Raw genomic sequence first — 19,196 nt, 5'->3', positions numbered from 1 at the left:
ATGAATGACTGCTATGCCATGATAAATTGTAAAAATAACTCATCAAAAAAGGTTTTAAGACCAAGCGGAATCCTCTGTTAACAGGCTGTTGCTTCGGTGTGACTTCAGCTAATCTTTGACCAATGCAAACTGGACTTTCACTACTGACCTACTGTATTGTTAAATGGAGAAAACATCTGACAAGTAACTTTTATTCTAAATCTTGGACTTTACTCTTGAAACAAAAAATGACCAATAAAAAGAAAAGTGGCCCGTATTAAATTATTTTGAATACTAATTTGGCTAATGTTGTTGTCCATGAATTTTCAAATGTAACTTTTTACAAGAGAGGATAAAAAAAAATCACGAAGCTCTGCAATATTATTATTATTATTATTATTATTATTATTATTATATAGTCAAATGGCCAAATTCTGACTGAGGACAGTTGAATGAGCTGGCCAAGTTTGTTATTTGCCCAATAAATGTCAATAGGCCACAGTTTCTAATTTAAAACATTAACAGATTCCCTTTTTTAATGTTATTTGATATAATACATTTGTATTTTAAAAATATGTATTTATTTACATTTCTTCTAAATCTTTAGGAAATATTTTTGGTACATCAAAAAGTGTGGTTGTGATGACTATTCGACAGGCTAATCCAGCTAAAAATAGAACTTAAAATATCACTAAAATGCAGTATATCTAGTAATGAAATAGAAAATGAGGCGAATAATTGCAAAAAGGTTCACTTAGTGAGAAATAAGAACCACCCCTTTGACCAGGCTGGCTACGAGCCTGTATAATATTCAATAATTTCCCTTCAGCTTAGTCCCTTTATTCATCAAGGGTCACTACAACGGAATGAAACGTCAACATTCATTCCATTCAAGCATATGTTTTACACAGTGGATGCCCTACCAACTGCAACCCAGTACTGGGAAACCCCCATACACTCTCATTTACACACAGACACTACGGACAATTTAGCGTATTCAATTCACCTTTAGCGCATGTGTTTGGAGGAAACCGGAGCACCCGGAGAAAACACACGCAAACACAGGGAGAACATAGAAACTCAACAGAAATGCCAACTGACCCAGCTGAGACCATGGCTGAGACTCAAACTAGCGACATTCTTGTCGATATGTTGTTGTTGTAGTTCATCATCCGCCGGAGTAGAGGGCAATATTACTCAATGGTGGTAGTACAAAGGAAAAATCCCGCGACCTAAAACGTCACTTCCTGCATTTCACTCATTCTCCGAACATCGTTTGAAACGTGATTCAGACGTTTTTGTTTGACAAAACTAGCACATCTTACTGAATAAACATGAGTAAAGCACATCCACCCGAGCTGAAAAAGTAAGTGTTTTCTTGAGTCTGTTAGAAATTTGATATTAATAATTATTTCATAGCGGTAACTTCGGCCGGTGTACGTTCAGTTTAACGACTAAATTGCATTGTTTTTTGCAAACTAAACATATATTGTCAATCCATTTTGATACAGTATTGTACCAGTTAAGTCTGAATTTGGTGGTGTATCTGTTGTGAATTAAGAAAGTCTGTTTTCCTTTAGGTTTATGGACAAGAAGCTTTCATGTGAGTATAATGGATGATTTTCCTTACAGTTCAAATGTAAAATACAGAGATGTATTATTATTATTATTATTATTATTATTATTATTATTATTATTATTATTATATTTTTAATTAAATGGTAACATGTAGTGATCTATAGGAACTTAGTACAATGGAAACCACGATGTCCTCAGAATACATTCAGCTCTGTTTTAATATTACAGGTTATTTGTTTTCTTCAGTTTAAAATATCAGCAGAAGTTAAGTTTTCTTAACCAGGTCGTTTTTCACCTGAAATTAAACTTTGAAAAGTTCATACAATTTTTTTTACTTGCACAGAGTAATATTTTTTGTGAACATTATAAATAAATGTATACCGTTTTATATTCAAAGGGACATTTATATTGATAGATGTAACGTTTGTGATTATATAACTATACAGTAATGCATTTCTTTCCTAAGTATTCCTTTTTCTTTGCTTGTGGGTTTTGTCAGTAATAAAAAAAAAATCACTCATTAATTATGAAGCCAATGAGTTATGTTTTGAGAACAATGATTCATCTGAGATCCTGTTTGACTTTGACAGAAAGCGTAAGCAGATTTTGAATGAATTAATATGGCTTTTTATCTTGTAGAAATCTAAATAATTGACACAAATCTGAATGAACGCCCATCACTTTTAATTTGCTTGGCCTTTATGTGCATTGTTTTTAAAGCTGTTGTTTTTATGTGCACTTTCAGTAAAGCTCAACGGTGGCCGTCATGTTCAGGGCATCTTGCGTGGCTTTGATCCCTTCATGAATCTGGTCGTTGATGACACTATAGAAATGGCTCCAGGAGGACAAATGAACACCATCGGGATGGTGGTCAGTATTCGTTACAGTAATTTATTACTAAAGACACTGTATGTTGCCTTCACAACAAACACTAACTTATATTTTGATGAGGATGAGACTAATTCCCTGTCCACACGAACAAGGGTATTTTCAAAACAACATTATTTTTTTTCTGAGGTTTTGCTGTTTTTCCACATGAAAACAGAGTATCGGCTGGAAAATCTGGCCAGGGGTAAGATTTTCCAAAACTCCGGGTCCAGTGTGGACACTACAACTGGACTTCGCCTCATTGTTTGCCTCACATTTTTCTGATTGGCCATCAAAACTGGGTTCACACCAAATGCAGACGATGTGAATGAGGCAAATTTTGCACGTTCACAGAAAAAACATCGCATATATTGCTTAGTTTGCATCACAGGACGGTAATCCACCCCTGTTCTCATGTTTGCATTGACTTGTATGCAATTCACCTGCGAAAGTACTTCTCCATTTGGTGTGAACCCAGCATAAGTGCCTTCATCTCTGCCTGTTGGTTCGGCGTGCCCTTAACATGCATCAAAGTGCGGTTTTCTGTTTTCATGTGGACAGAGAAAAACAAAAGCAGGAATATATCATTTATAAAATGGCTGTTTATGTGTGGACATGGCGTGAGTGTGGAGTAATGGGAGTTGTGGTTTTCATTACATCCTACACGACTTCTGCGGAAATCATGTTTATGGATGAGCTAAAGTATAAAAAAAAATGTATTATCATGGTAGTATGAAGCAGAGTAAGACAAGAGAACGTTGAAGAAGCAATTGCTAATAAGAGATTAAAGCAATGCGACAAATAAAAAATCAGAGGAGCTTTTATTATGCCACACTCCACCTTTTCCGGTTGGGATCATCATACTAAATACATTTCTGTTGTAATGCAGCTTCGTGCAGCCTAATAAAACACACAACATATTAGAGCATCTTATGTGTTTACCTGAAATAAAATAAAATTAGAAAAAGAGTTATATTAATTTAAATAATACAATGTATAAATAAATGTTTATTAAACAAAAATGTTTGCTTTTAATATTTTTTATAGTAATTTCACTATATGTTTACATCTGGCATTAGTATAACTGATGGCCCATTTCCACTGACTGTTACAGTACAGTATGAGTCCATACGGGTGACCTTTATCAGGCTTGTGTTTCCACTGCTTAAATGGTACCAAGGGTATCTTTTTGGTGGTCATGGTGTACGACTGAACGTTTCAGATGCTGTCACTTTTACTCGAGGAAATGTCTACAGTAAATCTGTACGGGTCGTTCACATATAATATGAGAAGCACTTCTCACAAAACATGCTTTAAACATAAATACTTGTGTATAAATGTTCATTACTAACCTTTTATGAACATGATGTGATTATAACTGCAGATCAATGATAGCCTACTGCAAAATAACCTACTGTAACATCTGCAATTACATAAAATAAATAAATAAATAATAAAATGCAACATATATGAACACATACAGACCCTTACAGTCTCCAATGTGTTACCAATTACAGAAAAACTACACACAACATACATTTAGTCCTTATTTGGCTTCAAAAACAACATGCAGCATAAGCCCACAGTCAGTGCAAACCGCTCATCTGTCTCTTTAATCTTCAGCAGCACATGTAACCTCTGTTAGAAAGTAACTCCATCATTCCAAGTTCATAATAGTCCAAAAGGTGATGATAATAGTTAAACATGGCAGTTTGTTCATGTTTTAGGTTGCAGAAGCATCATTTGCTGCTGTTTTTTTCTGGCTTCTCCTTTTGTTTTTTCATGCTTTACTCTCGCGTTTGTCTGCTTCTGAAAGGATCGCATATCAGAGCGCTTCAATAATCACGCGCACGTTATTAAGATGAGCTCAAAGTTTGTTGTTTCAAATATAGACGCGCAGTGATCTCTTTGGAGAAAGTGAACCCGCTCGCACTTTTAGATGGGCTCGTAAAACAACAACAGGACACAGCAGATTTTGTTCTTCTTGGCTTTGTGGCTGTTTATCAAATGAAAACAAAGGAACCTTGTCGTCGTCTTGTTTTCATTCTCCTGCTTATGCGAGTGACGTATATCTGTAAACCAATAGCGTTCAGCTGCACGTCTAGCTCCGCCTTATGGTACTTTTTGGGCCTGTTGGTATCCTTTGCAAAAGGTGACCAAAACATGGTACGGTTCGCTTTTAGGTACCCTTTGACAGTAGAAATGGCCAATAAAGCGTACTGACCCGTACCTCACTGTACCGTACCACTCAGTGGAAACAGGTCATGAGTAACCATTCTAATTTTGAGTAATAGTTTGGATAGATTTTAGTTCTTGCATGTACTTATTTGAATTTTTGTTTAGTTTTAGTCATTTTGTTGTGTTTTTATTTTTAATTTTTTTTATTTAAATGAAATATTTTAAAAGGTGTGTGAGCATTAGCATGACGACACAGAACAGTGTCTGTCACTAGATAATTTCAACATTCTTCAAATCATTTGGGATAATTATAAGTACATCATCAGTGAAATACAACACTGATCTAGTTGTTTTTTTTTGTGTGTGTGTGTGTGTGTGGGGGGGGTATTTTAATGGAAAGATCTTGCATATTGTGCCTTTAAATCCATTTCATAATACATGGTGATATAACTTGCTGATAAACGTGTAATATTGAAACGCTCTGTTCAGGTATTGAGAGCTTTAGTATCTGCCAACATTTTAGCAGCTTTTTGTTCTGGTAGTGCTTTTCTAATCATTTTACACACGAATGTTTTACACAGCGAATGCCCTTCCAGCTGCAACCCAGTACTGGGAAACATCCAAACACACTCATTCACACTCGTACACTATGGCCAATTTAGTTAATCCAATTCACCTAAAGCGCATGTGTTTGGACTGTGGGGGAAACCGGAGCTGCCGGAGGAAACCCACGCCAACACAGGGAGAACATGCAAACTCCACACAGAAATGCCAACTGACCCAGTCGGGACTTGAACTAGCAACCGTCTTGCTGTGAGGTGACAGTGCTAACCACTGAGCCACTGTGTTGCCAGAATGTCATTATATAAACCTTGATTTGCAGCTAAGTAGATTATGATATCTTGGTTTTAATTCTCTCTTTTTTTTGTCATTTCAGGTAATCAGAGGAAACAGTATCATCATGCTGGAGGCTCTAGAACGAGTATGAGATAAACAGCCATTTTTTTCCTCTCCTTTTTTTCCCCTCACAGCCAGCAAATGTAAGAATGGGTTTCTCATGTCTGTTTACAACAAAGACTCAATGATAAGCAGAAACCCTTGATTTTGTCCACAAATGTTTAGTTTGTAAACAACCTTTTTGTGTTTTTATATATTTTTCCTTGTATTTGTGTACACAATTCATAAAACATTTTTGTGAATACATGGACAGTGTGACTCTCCAAGCGTCTCTTTCTTGACTGATGTCTGATATGTGTGATATTCAACAGGGTGTTTCAGTGATGATATATTCACTGTCTCTGATATAAAAAAAGAGAACTTTTTCAATAATAGCGCAACTTGCTTTGTGTTCAAAAATAAGGATTTATACATGGAAAATGTCATTCAGCATAAAAAAACAGTAAAAGAGAAAACATATTCTGACCTGTGCTTTAAAAAATATATACAAGTTAAAATTCAATTCAATTCAATTCACCTTTATTTGTATAGCGCTTATACAATGTAGATTGTGTCAAAGCAGCTTCACATAAAAGGTCACAGTAAATATGAACAGTGTAGTTCATTTTGTAGTGTTTAAGTGCAGTTCAGTTCAGTTTAGCTCAGTTCAGTGTGGTTTAATAATCACTACTGAGAGTCCAAATATTGAAGAGCAAATCCAACGATGCGCAGCTCTACAGATCCTGAACCATGCAAGCCAGTGGCGACAGCGGAGAGGGAAAAAAAAAAGTAAGTTTACACACAAAGAATTAGTTTTGGTGACAGCTACAGTGCAACAAAATTAGAGACAGGACAAGAAACGCATAATAAATATATTTAAAAATAGAAGTAAGTAGTGAATGCAAATATACAAATTGACAGGTGTATGTACTGGTATATGTGCAAATTGGCATGTGAAGTATGCTGTAAATAAGTGTATATGTGTATAAAAGCGCATAGCAAGTAGTGATAATTGTTTTATAATTACTATCATCAAGTGTTCATGAGATGGCTGTTCTGTGCGCAGTGCTCTGTAGCGTCGACCAGAAGGTTGAAGTTCAGAGGCAGTGTGAGGGGTCCAGAGTAATTTGGCAGCCCTTCTGCTCGCTCTGGATAAGTTCTTGGAGAGTAGGGAGGGAGAGAGGGTTGTACCAGTGATTCGCTCAGCAGTCTGAGCTATTCGACGTAGTCTTCAGAGGTCAGATTTGGTAGCTGAGCTAAACCAGACAGTTATTGAAGTGCAGATGACTGATTCAATGATGGAGGTGTAGAACTGTTTCTACAGCTCCTTTTGAAGGTGGAGCCTCCTCAGCTGATGAAGGAAGTACAGCCTCTGTTGAGCTTTTTTAACAATGGAGTGAGTGTCCCACTTCCAGTGTTGCCAGATTGTAGCTGACTGATTCCAGCCCAAAACCCGCTGAAAACCAAAAAGCGCCACCCAACAATCATCAGACTGTAACACTAATTTATTTGTTATATTTTCATTTGTCATCAAATGATCCCCCTTGCATATTATCCTGGCAATATTTGGAGATATTTCAGAAAAATAGCAAATTTCTGATTGCGTATGTGAAATTTTGGCAATAAAATAAAGAGATTAACAATAAATTCAAGAATCACGGTGGTTAGCACTGTCACCTCACAGCAAGAAGGTCGCTGGTTCGAGTCCCGGCTCTAAGTGGGTTTCCTCCAGGTGCTCTGGTTTCCCCCACAGTCCAAATGGTGAATAGGGTATATGCCAGAGCATGCTAATAGGACTTTTAATTTGCCAGTAACCTGGGTTAATCGTTTCCGGTGAAGTGTATGCCAATGCAAAATCGGCGCATTTAAGGTCTGTTTTCTTTAAAAACCAGCGATCTCCACTGGCTGAGTTATATCTGATATAAAGTGGCTCTCAGATTGTACAATAAGCACTGGATTAAATTACATGTTTCCCCGCCGTATCTTTATAATATGAACATTTATTTTACCCAGTATATTCTGCACTAGCCTGCCGATTCTGACAGGCGCGTGCGAGTAAACGGCTTTATGTCTCGTTTTACGCTTGAGCAACTAAATGAATGCCAAAGTCTGTTTAACTGATTGTATTTAAATTACATTACAACATCGATGCTGTAAAAGGAACCGTATAAAATGGAAAAAAAACTCACAATAACCGGTCACCGGAAGTTTATCAGTATGGGAAAAACACTAGCTCGGCATATACCCTATTGAGTAAAGTAGTGGCCGTAGTGTGTGAGTGCGTGTGTGAATGGGTGTTTCCCAGTACAGGGTTGCGGCTGGAAGGGCATTCAATGTGTAAAGCATATGTTGGAATAGTTGGCGTTTCATTCCGCTGTGGCGACTCCTGATAAATAAGCGACTAAACCGAAAGAAAATGAGTTAACATTTCTAAAAGTAAAAAAATTGTGCCCGCGAAACCTTTAAACGAGGCGTGACTTTTATTCTGTCAGAGAGCTGACCGGATGTGCCAGTGACGTCAGACGGCTGGTGTATGCGCGCACTCTGAGGCTATGTGGAGAGTAGTGATGATGTCGGAGGAGGTTGGTAAGAAAGTGCAGGCGGTGGTGGAGCGGGTGAATCAAGCGGTTTCCCGACGCCCGAAGGTCAGTTTTCCGTCGCTTTTATTTAAGTCAGACACGAGACAACAATATACTTTTTAAATACCCTGAAAGGCAAACTCTCCACTCGTGCTTACCGTGTTGTTATGGCAGGGTTATATAATCTGTTCAACCTTTACACAGATATAGTAACGAGGGATGAGTGACAGCTGATGATACACGGAATAACTAAGTAATACTTTTTAAAAACACAATGTATACAGAAGACATAATGATTTTGAGAAATGATATTTGAACAGTGTGTGCTCAAGGAGAAGGACACTGGATGAATGAAAGCATGTTGCGTGAAATATCTGATTCCCAGCAGTCACGCTTCTGCAAATGTACACGACACGCGGTAATTACACGCACTTTAAGGTGTTTGACAGTAATATTAGATCTCTAAATGGCAAATTTCACCGTATATACATCGAGCAAATGTATTGACAATTTAAAAAAATGGTTTATGGTTGGTTTTTACAATTAATGTCATGAAAAGTAGTTGTGATTTAATTGTTCAATATGAATTACTTGTATTAATTTGTCAATATATTTGCTCCATGGATATATGTTGAAAATTGTAACTTAAAGACCTAATACACCTTCTAAATAATTTTGTTTGTCATAAATAATAAAAAAAACATTTTAAAACAAATTAAATCAGTCCACGAAGGGTGTGAGATATTAAATATAATTTAACAAATAGTAATTTGATTTGTGAAATGTTATGCATCTTAAAAGAAATATGTCTGAGAAAGAGAAAATATATATTTGAGCACTTCCACGCAAATGTCTACCTTGCCACGAAAAAAATTAAGTTTTCGCCAAAATAGCAAAACCGTTTTTTGTGTAGGCTTGTATTTTACAGAGCTTTAAAAATACTTAAAATGTCTCTGTCAGTGTCTTCAAACAATTATATTTGATTTACCAAAGTCACACAAGTGGCAATTTCACATCCGTCACATCCATAACAGAGAGACGTCACATCCATAACAAAGCTTTTTCTTCATAAATGTAAAATCAAATAAAATCAATCATGTTTGTTCTATAGTATATAGATAGATAGATAGATAGATAGATAGATAGATAGATAGATAGATAGATAGATAGATAGATAGATAGATATATTTTTTATCCAGTGCAAAAAATTCAGATTTTAGTGACACTTCCTGAAAATGCTCAAGACAGCTCAAGACTATTAGTTTTATATGAATGACTATTTAGTATTCACAAGTTTAGTTGTTTGACTGACATGACATAAGCAAATGATAATGTTAGAAAACAGCAGAGAGTTGTATCAAAGCAATTGATGCATGTTCAAACGCATTCACAATTTGTTTTAAGGAATGAGAAACTGCTACTGTGATGTGCATAAATGACTAATTGTTTTGAGAAATGCATTGACTGTAGTGCAAATGTAAATAGTGTTGTGAGAAATGCACCAAAGCCACTGAGAAAAACTGTAACAATTAAATCACAACTTCTCTTTATTGCATTAATTCTAAAATCAAGTCAACCAATCATAAACCTTTTTTTAACCTAAAAACTGTTTTATAATGCATTTGAGTCAGTTTTGAAGCATTTTGTTTTAAGTTTCAGGGAAACTAATTAGAGTTCTTTAAGACCCTTTTTATATGGTTATAATAATAATATATATATATATATATAGATAGATAGATAGATAGATAGATAGATATAATAAATTTTCTCTCAGACAAATTTCTTTTAAGATACATAACCATTTCAAAATATTCCACATATAATTTTGGGTCACTTTAGTCCTGGCTTTGGATTTAATATATTAAAAAATACTATTTGTTAAATGATCTTAAATTGAGGTTATAAGGTCTCAAAAATGTATTATTTATTGTATCTCGCACACTTTGTGGACTGATTTTATTGGTTTTAAAATGTTTTTTATTTGATTTATTTTGTTATTTATGACAAGGTGTATTAGGTCTTTAAGTAACATTTCACTGTATATCCATGAAGCAAATATATTGACAAATTAATAAAATAATAAAAGGTTTATGGTTGGTTGACGTGGTTTCAGAATTAATGTCATGAAGAGCAGTTGTGATATTGCTGTATAGCAATAAGGCACTTACATTTATTTAAACAAATGTTGTGTTATTTTTAATGGTTGAATATTAATAATCTGTGTATGTTATATGTTAACAGTGTACATCATTTTAAAATATAATATTTCATTTAAGATCAAATATTTCATTTAAGTCATATAAGATATATCAATTGTTTATTTATAAAAATTCTTTTAAGATAAATTACCATTTCAAAATATTCCACAATAAATTTAATCCACATATAATTATCAATTTTGTTATAATTCTATAATAATAATTCTAATGTATTAAAAATAGTTTTTGTTAAATTATCTGAGGTTATATGGTCAAATGTAAAAAAAAGCTTTATTATCTCACCCTTTGGGAACATATATCTTTTTTTAAATTATTAATTAATTTATTTTATGTATGTATGTGTATATATATAAATTAAGTATTAATAATTCTGAGTTATTAATTAATTCTGTTGGTAATTATTAGTTCTGTTGGTAATTATCAATACATTTTGAACAGTGGTATACTCGCACAAGATTTCCCATTTATATTGGGAGAAAAAGTATATTTGTCGGAGGTTTTTTTAGTGTAGTTCATGTGTAATATAAAAATGTAACAAATGTATATTTGAATTAATTTAATAATGCACCGTTACATTGAAAATGCTGACATTTTGCAGACATTTGTTTGAGATATAGAAAATACAGGTTTTGATCTGTACATTCTTCTATATCTTACATTCTTATAAACATATTAACAGTATATATGGGTAAATATCGGTATTCCATATACATATGTACAGCCTAAAATAGGAAACAAACGAAAATCCATTTTAGCAGAGAATTATTTGTTAAAATAAATTTCAGATTTGCATTAATGGATGTCATTTTTCATTAAGGGGAAATTTTGGGCTTTATCATATAAAAGGAAAGTGTGTTTAATATCAACACTTTTCTGTAGCACTATTATAAGAAATAGTGTCTTTTGTATTGCAGACGTTACCATGTATACCTCCACGACTGGTTGCAGTTAGTAAGACAAAACCACCAGAAATGGTGGTGGAGGCTTACAAACATGGACAGCGAAACTTTGGAGAGAATTACGTAAGGAAATAATTAAGTTAGCATATTTTGAAGCCTCTCAGTCTCATTTATTTCATTACAGTTATCCAATTTATCCACAGGTAAATGAGCTTGTTGAGAAGGCGTCCAATCCCCAGGTATGAAGGCAGATAAATATTTGTTTAATAGTTGGTTTTATTGAGTAGCTTTCATCAATGTAAAATGTCTTTGTAGATTTTGTCGTCATGTCCTGAAATAAAGTGGCATTTCATTGGTCATCTGCAAAAGGGCAACGTCAACAAACTCCTGGGTGAGTCAACCTTGATTTATGTATAGATTTATTCGAACATCCATTATTTACAGCCTAGATTTTACTGTAGAAGAAATTATTTATTGATGTTAAGCATTTGAAGATTTAGGGCCTTATTTTTTGATTCAGATTGAACTCACTATCATTAAATTCATTTACAGGTGTCCCAAACCTGTATATGGTAGAGACGATTGACTCGGTGAAACTGGCTGAAAAAGTCAACAGCTCATGGCAAAAAATGAGAGCGGCCAACACACAGAGGTTAAAGATTATGGTTCAGATCAACACCAGCGGAGAGGACAGTGAGTGTTCTCAGATTCTGATAATGGTTTACCCATCACCTATTAGCATAATGACTGTGTGATCTAACAGAACTGTGTTTAAAAAAATCAGGCTTGACAGTGTTTGTTATTATGTGTGTGTGTGTCTTTTGTACCTTCTGAACTGCAAATCATTTATTATTTTGGAACAAAGAGCTATAGTGGTTTCCTCAGTTGCAGCATTTTAATATGTCAGTTTACCAGGAAACCATGATTTCTAAGAATTTTGTGCAATATTACAGTTAAAACGAGTAACTTAAATGTTACATTGAGTAGCTCCTCCTTTCAAAGCCAGCCATCAGTATCTTTTCTGCTTAGCTTTCTGTCTAATTCAAATGGGTTTGATATGTTTTGTGGAATGCACCGGCTCGTGCATAAGATGTCTGTGTTGCGTCTCTTACTGCTGAAGCAGACCATATATGTGTACTGAGGTGGTTCACGTGATATTAACGCAAAAGCAGACTGTAGTCACCCCAAAGAAAATCACATATACACTGTCAGTATCCCTATATGGTACGATTTGTTTTGCTGAAAGTGTCAAATTTAAATGTTTTTAAAATATTTAATATCTTTTAAATCTGAATTTTGTCACTGTTTTGCAGCACACACTAGATTATAGATTATCTTAAGACTAATGTATTGATGCTAAAACTTTATTTTGATTTCACTGGGACTTTAAATTTGCAACTTTGATTATGTTAGGGCTGGGCCGATGGTGAGCAACTGTCAGGCTAGTTTGTTTTGTGTGTTCGGCACATACCTTGCGTCATGTTGATGTTGGCGGGAGTTTGCCAGATTCAGCCTGTACAATCGTTATTGGCATTCTGATTGTTTGTTGAGCTACGGTTCAGATAGCAAACTGGAGCATGAGGACAAAAACTAAAGTGGCGAAACTAAGCAAATAAAGCAAGTCAAAGGGGAAGACAAAGAAGCTGGCTGTCATTTTGTTGCATTTCTTAAATATTTGCAAACTATATAAATTATCAGATATATTTGTATACGCAGTGGACTTGTGAAGTTAGATTGTTCGAAAGTAACATCCAACATCGACGCAACATCTAAAAACTAACATCATATTGACGTCAAAATACTGACATTTTCTTCATCAGGTGTGGCAACCAAAATCCAATGTCTGATAAATGTCGATAGTGGTAACGTCCACGCAACGTCAAGCTGTTACATCATTAGACGTTGATATTTGGTTGGTTTTAGGTTGGATGTTGGACATTGATGTTGGCCTGACGTTGAGTTCTGACGTCAACCCGATTTTCATTTCCAAACATGTGAAGTTAGATTGTTCGAAAGTAACATCCAACGTCGACGCAACATCAAAAAACTAACATCATATTGACGTCAAAATACTGACATTTATTCATCAGGTGTGGCAACCAAAATCCAATGTCTGATAAATGTCGATAGTGGTAACGTCCACGCAACGTCAAGCTGTTACAACTTGCGTTCTGTGAATGAACGTCGCCTCGTTGTTCCATCCCTAAGAGGGAAGAAATCACTTTCCCGAACTCTCACATTCAATCTGCCCAGTTGGTGGAATGAACTCCCTAACTACATCAGAACGGCAGAGTCACTTGCTGTCTTCAAGAAACGACTAAAAACTCAACTGTTTAGTCTCCACTTTCCTTTTTAATCTTAACTGCCTCTCTGGCTATACCACTAACTGTACTCTCTCAAAAAAAAAAAAAAAATTTACTAATGCTTTGCTTCTTAGACTTTACACACCTGAAACTTGTCTATAGCACTTGTTCACAGCTGCTCTTATAGTTGTGTAAATTGCTTCCTTGTCCTCATTTGTAAGTCGCTTTGGATAAAAGCGTCTGCTAAATGACTAAATGTAAATGTAAATGTACATCATTAGACGTTGATATTTGGTTGGTTTTAGGTTGGACGTTGGACATTGATGTTGGCCTGACGTTGAGTTCTGACGTCAACCCGATTTTCATTTCCAAACAAAACGCAACATCCCCCACGTTAGGGTACAACGTCATGTTGACATCTTGTGCCTGCTGGATGTTTAAGGCCAATTTGGTCATCATATAGTAAACATCTGTGATCTGTCATCTCATCAGTGACATGCATCTAAACAGTCTCTGGGTCAATGCGTGTAAAGACTTTGGACATCTTCTTGGACGCTTTGAATACTTCATTGAGGTAGTTCATTATGAGGTGATTTACCTTCTATGTGTGATTTGGATTGGACTCGCAGGACTGATTTTTCTAATCCTCATAGACAAGAAAAAAATAAAGTAGTGACTGCAGGTGGAAGGAAAGTAGTGGAGTAAAAGTACCAATACTGCACTAAAAATGTACTCAAGGGAAAGTGAAAGTACATTTTTAAAACTACTTAGTAAATTACCATTCCTCAGAAAAACTACTCACAGTAATTTATGTATTTGTAATTAGTTACTTTACACCACTGTGTATACGCAAATCTCTCTGTGGTGAGCAACAAAGTGCTGTGAAAGTTATATGCTTTGTTTATGGTTTATATGTGTTCCACATGGGTGGCACGGTGGCTCAGTGGTTAGCGCTGTGGCCTCACAGCAAGAAGGTCGCTGGTTCGAGTCCTGGCTAGGCTAGTTGGCGTTTCTATGTGGAGTTTGCATGTTCTCCATGTTGGCGTGGGTTTCCTCCGGGTACTCCGGTTTCCCCAACAGTCCAAAGACATGCTGTATAGGTGCACTAAATTGGCCGTAGTGTATGTGTGTGAACGAGTGTATATGGGTGTTTCCGAGTACTGGGATGCAGCTGGAAGGCCATCCGCTGCGTAAAACATATGTCGGAATAGTTCGCTGTGGTGACCCCTGATAAAAAAGGCATTAAGCCGAAGTAAAATGAATGAATGAATGTGTTCTGCACTAGTTTTCCTTTTATGGAAAGATAATACAGACTACAGCCACATGCAGGTATGGAGAAGTACATCGTCTCACGCAGGGGCAAAAAACAAGTTCGAGTCAGTTGTCATATGTTTAGGCCCAGATGAGACCAGATACCACAAACGCGAGGTAACAACACTGTCTATGTTCATCGGCGGTAGTTTTTTTGACACCAGTTTGGTGCATCCCGTTTATTACGGTGAAGTTACTGTGAATGTCACAGACTTTTCTTTATTTCCATCATTCTATCTCATTTAAATTATTATATGATGCTGTAAACACTTATGTGAACCGTATTGCAACACTAGTAAATTAAATTTATACAAATTAACCACAGCTGGATCTTTGCATGTTTGGGATGTGTTATGAAACCACTCGAGATGCTTTGTTTTTGTTCTTTGTTTGTAAAATCATGCGATTCTCAGCTGGAAGCATCGTAGTGAGGCTTAGCTTTGTTTTGCAGTGTTGTTAAAAAACTTCATTTCAAAGGTTTAGATGTTGTTTAATTCACCTTCTGACTCTGTGATTTCACTATGGGGAATGTCAAACAAAAACATCTACAGCTCATGATTTTTTTTTTGTCAGTGTATCAGATAACCGTTTTCCTGAAGCCTCAGCATGATCATTTCTCTGGGATGTGTTTCAGGTAAACATGGCCTGCCGCCTGATGAGACTGTAAACATGGTTAAACACATTACATCTCAGTGTCCAGCTCTTGATCTCGCCGGGCTCATGACGATTGGCCGTTACGGTTATGACCTCAGCGACGGCCCCAATCCCGATTTCCAGGTGCGTTACATCAGATGGGTCACCAGCTGGCTTCACTGACCCAAAATGTATACTTTATTTGCGTACAATCTCTCACACACTATATTCTTACACATACAACCTGTATCTGTAAAAATGCAGTGTGTTTTGTGATTGTTAGACTTTGTTTGCATTAAATGTCATACAGGTCTTGTTTACCCCTGCTTTTAAAGAGTTAGTTAACCCAAAAATAAAAAGTCTGTGAATTACTTAACCTCATGTTGTTCCAGTCAAGAGACCTATACATATACATATATATACATACACACACACATATATATATCTTTGTTCCAAGAAGTATATAGTCAATCAAAAGAACTTTAAATGATTAAAAAACGCAACACATATTTGTTTTGGGCCTAAACTACAATACCATATTTAAAAGAATGTTAGTATGAGTTTTGCTTAAGCTGCACACTAGTTTAATCATGAATAAATATAATTATAACTTTATTGTATAAATATTATTATAACTATAGGAATACATCATGCTAACGATCAAAAACAAAATTACTTTATCACAGGTGATTGTCCTCTGAGTGCACTTGAAAATACATGAATGGCACTTCTTCACTTCAGTTTGAAAAGTGCTTCAGACAACACATGCAAGCCATGGTTTCTGTTTCAGTGATTAAAATCTTTTGAAAATTTTCTGTGGCCGAATATTCAGTGCATCGCTAATTATAAGGCTCGATTATACCCAAGAAACCTTTTCTGAATGTCGAAAACTGATCGGTTTGATGCATCTTGAAGCAAACTAACAACATGGATGTTACAGTTAAGCATATGAAATGAAATTTATTAAACTGATGTGTTTTTTTTTTGTTCCAGCTGCTTTTGCAATGTCGTGCTAAAGTTTGCGAGAATCTGAAGATCCCATTGGAGCAGGTTGAGCTCAGCATGGGCATGTCTACTGACTTTGAACATGCGGTAGGTGACTTTCTCGCATTTTTTTCCCCAATCTTGATAGTGCCAAGTTGATCTTTAATCCATCTATAATGATTCTCTAATCAGATCGAGGTTGGATCCACCAACATACGCGTTGGCAGCACCATTTTCGGCACTCGCGAATACCCCAACACCCCAAGCCCCAGCCCGGAGAAAAAGCCAAAGGTCGTATGTGAGGAAGCTGCTAGAAAAATGGACCGGCTTACAGTCACAGAGCAATGAAGGATGGGGAAAACAGGTTTCTAAATGAACAAAATATGGGACTTCTTGGGTTTCTTCCCAATGACTGGGCTAACCATTCACCAGTCAAGGGCCTTTAATAAGTCTTAAATAATGCTACCAACCTTCTGTGGCAAGAAAGAAGCGCAATTTATTAACTGGAATACTAAATTTGCTTCCTGAAGGTGTTTTTATTGTCGAAAGATCTCCAGAAGTGTCCTCCAGCCCTGTGTAAAATACTTGTCAGATTTGCTAAAGTTTTGTTTTCTAACAGATACAGGGTCAGCACATGCTCCGTTTCGTTGTGCCAATCGTAGACGTGAAGTATAATTTCTGTCATTTCCGTTAAGTTAGACGACGTTTGCGGCCCATTTCAACCTTTAAGTGAAACTGTAGAGTGTATTATTTTTGTTCCTAGAAGTGTGTAGGTATATTTTATAGTCTAATGCGTATCGTTGAGTTCGAAATCATGTAAATCAGGAGTGTCAAGCTCAGATCCTGGAGGGCCGCAGCTCTGCATAGTTTAGTTCCAACCCTGCTTCAACACTATTACCTATAGGTTTCAAACAAGCCTGAAGTGCTCGATTAGTTTGTAGTGTGTTTAATTAGGGTTGGAACTAAACTGTGCAGAGCTGCAGCCCTCCAGGAACTGAGTTTGACACCTGTGATGTAAATAATATAAATAACACATTTTATAGTGTTGCTTTAAGGGGTAGTTCACCCAAAAATTAAAGTTCTGTCATTATTTACTTGTTGCAAATCAATTTGAGTTTTTATTTAGTTCTGTTTAACACAGAGGATATACTGAAGAATGTTAAAAAGATGTAAACATTGACACACACACAGTAGAACAACAAATACTATGGAAGTCAGTGTTTACAGGTTTTCAACATCCTTCAGTACATCTTCTTTTGTGTTCAACACCAAGTAAATGCTGACAGAATGTTCATTTATAGGTGAACTATCCCTTTAAGTATCCACTTGTCGTCAATGAGACGTTTCAGGACTGATGTGTGTGCGTTTGTGTGTGTGATGATGTTGTAACATGTAGTATTTCATGTCCTTTAAATGACTAGCGTCGAATTTGGTGCCGATTTGAGAACAGAACATAGAAATGCAATGAACATAAGCCGAGACATGAACAGGTGTTTGGTGTTTTGGAGGAGTTGAGGGTTCGAGGCCTTTTACTATGCAAGAGAGAGATCTTAGATGCTTGTTTAGAGGCGTTCATATTTTAAGTTTGGATTAATGCAGTGTTCAACTAACGGGTTTGCTGTTTGTGCTCCAAAATCAAATTTTTTTTTTGTTGTTGTTTTTAATCCGTGTGTTAAATAACATCTTGTATTGTTTTGTCAATAGATAGATGCATATTATATTTCATTGATTTAGGCGAGTCGAGGAATAAAATGAAAATTAAATTAAATGGGTTGTTTGGCTTATGTAGATGCAGCGGTTGAAATGTGTGTGTTATGGGAAAACGATTGTCTGGATTTATGATTTAGAATGTTTAGAGCAGGGATGTCTAAACTCGGTCCCGGAGTGCCAGTGTACTGCATATTTTAGTTCCAACCCCAATTAAACACACCTGAACCAGCTAATCAAGCTCTTTCTATGTTTACCAGAAACTTCCAGGGAGGTCTGTTGAAGGAAGTTGGAGCTAAAGTATGCAGGATACCAACCCTCCAGGACTGAGTTTGGATACCCCTGGTTTAAAGTAAAATATAAGTTTGTTTTATTTTGTAAATTACTCATGAAATTTCTATTTCATAAAATAACTAAATTGGTGCCATGTATTCATTTTTAGATGACATAATACCGATATTGTAACTTTAGGATTGTTAAAAAATTAATATTTGGTGGGATAAGAATATTTGATTATAATTTTCAATCACAATAAATGGAAACATTGTCATTTTCTGTAAAAAAACAACAAAAAAAAGCTCAGAGAAACAATTTATTTGAGCTTTTACAGAATAAATAAATATTAACATTCTACTCAAAGATAATAAATCCAGAAAAACTTGAAATAATAGTTTTGTGTAATACTAACTAATTTAAAACATTTAATTCGAAGAAAGACAAACAAATCAGATAAAACAAAGAAAAGAAAATAAAGAGACATTGTTTATGTACAGTGGAGAAAATAAGTATTAAACACGTCATGTTTTTTTCCTGGGAATAATATTTCTAAAGGAGCTGTTGATGTGGAATTGGACCAGATTTAGGTAAAAGACCAAACAATACAAACAGAAAAATTTGTTCTGTGTAATCACAATGAAATGACACAAGGAGAAAGTACTGAACTACTGAAATGTATTTAATACTTTATATAAAAGGCTTTATTGGTGATTGCAGCTTAAAGACGCCTTTTATATGGAGAATGAA

General features: G+C 35.6%; 2 protein-coding genes across 2 annotated transcripts; both read left to right on the top strand.

The window, feature by feature from the left end:
* Nucleotides 1–1,208: 1,208 nt before the first annotated feature.
* Nucleotides 1,209–5,825, top strand: snrpg (small nuclear ribonucleoprotein polypeptide G). The gene is made up of 4 exons (XM_056449361.1): nucleotides 1,209–1,345; nucleotides 1,560–1,582; nucleotides 2,303–2,427; nucleotides 5,540–5,825. Exons 1-4 carry the CDS (start codon nucleotides 1,314–1,316, stop codon nucleotides 5,588–5,590), a joined length of 231 nt encoding a protein of 76 aa, XP_056305336.1. The 5' UTR covers nucleotides 1,209–1,313; the 3' UTR covers nucleotides 5,591–5,825.
* A 2,229-nt stretch (nucleotides 5,826–8,054) lies between these two features.
* On the top strand, nucleotides 8,055–18,234 carry plpbp (pyridoxal phosphate binding protein). Its single transcript, XM_056449689.1, has 8 exons — nucleotides 8,055–8,183; nucleotides 11,251–11,358; nucleotides 11,439–11,474; nucleotides 11,551–11,626; nucleotides 11,788–11,928; nucleotides 15,484–15,626; nucleotides 16,476–16,574; nucleotides 16,659–18,234. Exons 1-8 carry the CDS (start codon nucleotides 8,091–8,093, stop codon nucleotides 16,812–16,814), a joined length of 852 nt encoding a protein of 283 aa, XP_056305664.1. The 5' UTR covers nucleotides 8,055–8,090; the 3' UTR covers nucleotides 16,815–18,234.
* Nucleotides 18,235–19,196: the final 962 nt, after the last annotated feature.

The sequence above is a fragment of the Danio aesculapii genome, chromosome 23 (assembly GCF_903798145.1).
Source record: "Danio aesculapii chromosome 23, fDanAes4.1, whole genome shotgun sequence".
NCBI lineage: Eukaryota > Metazoa > Chordata > Actinopteri > Cypriniformes > Danionidae > Danio > Danio aesculapii.
Note: the sequence above shows the minus strand (reverse complement) of the source record. Positions and strands in the feature narration are given on the sequence as shown.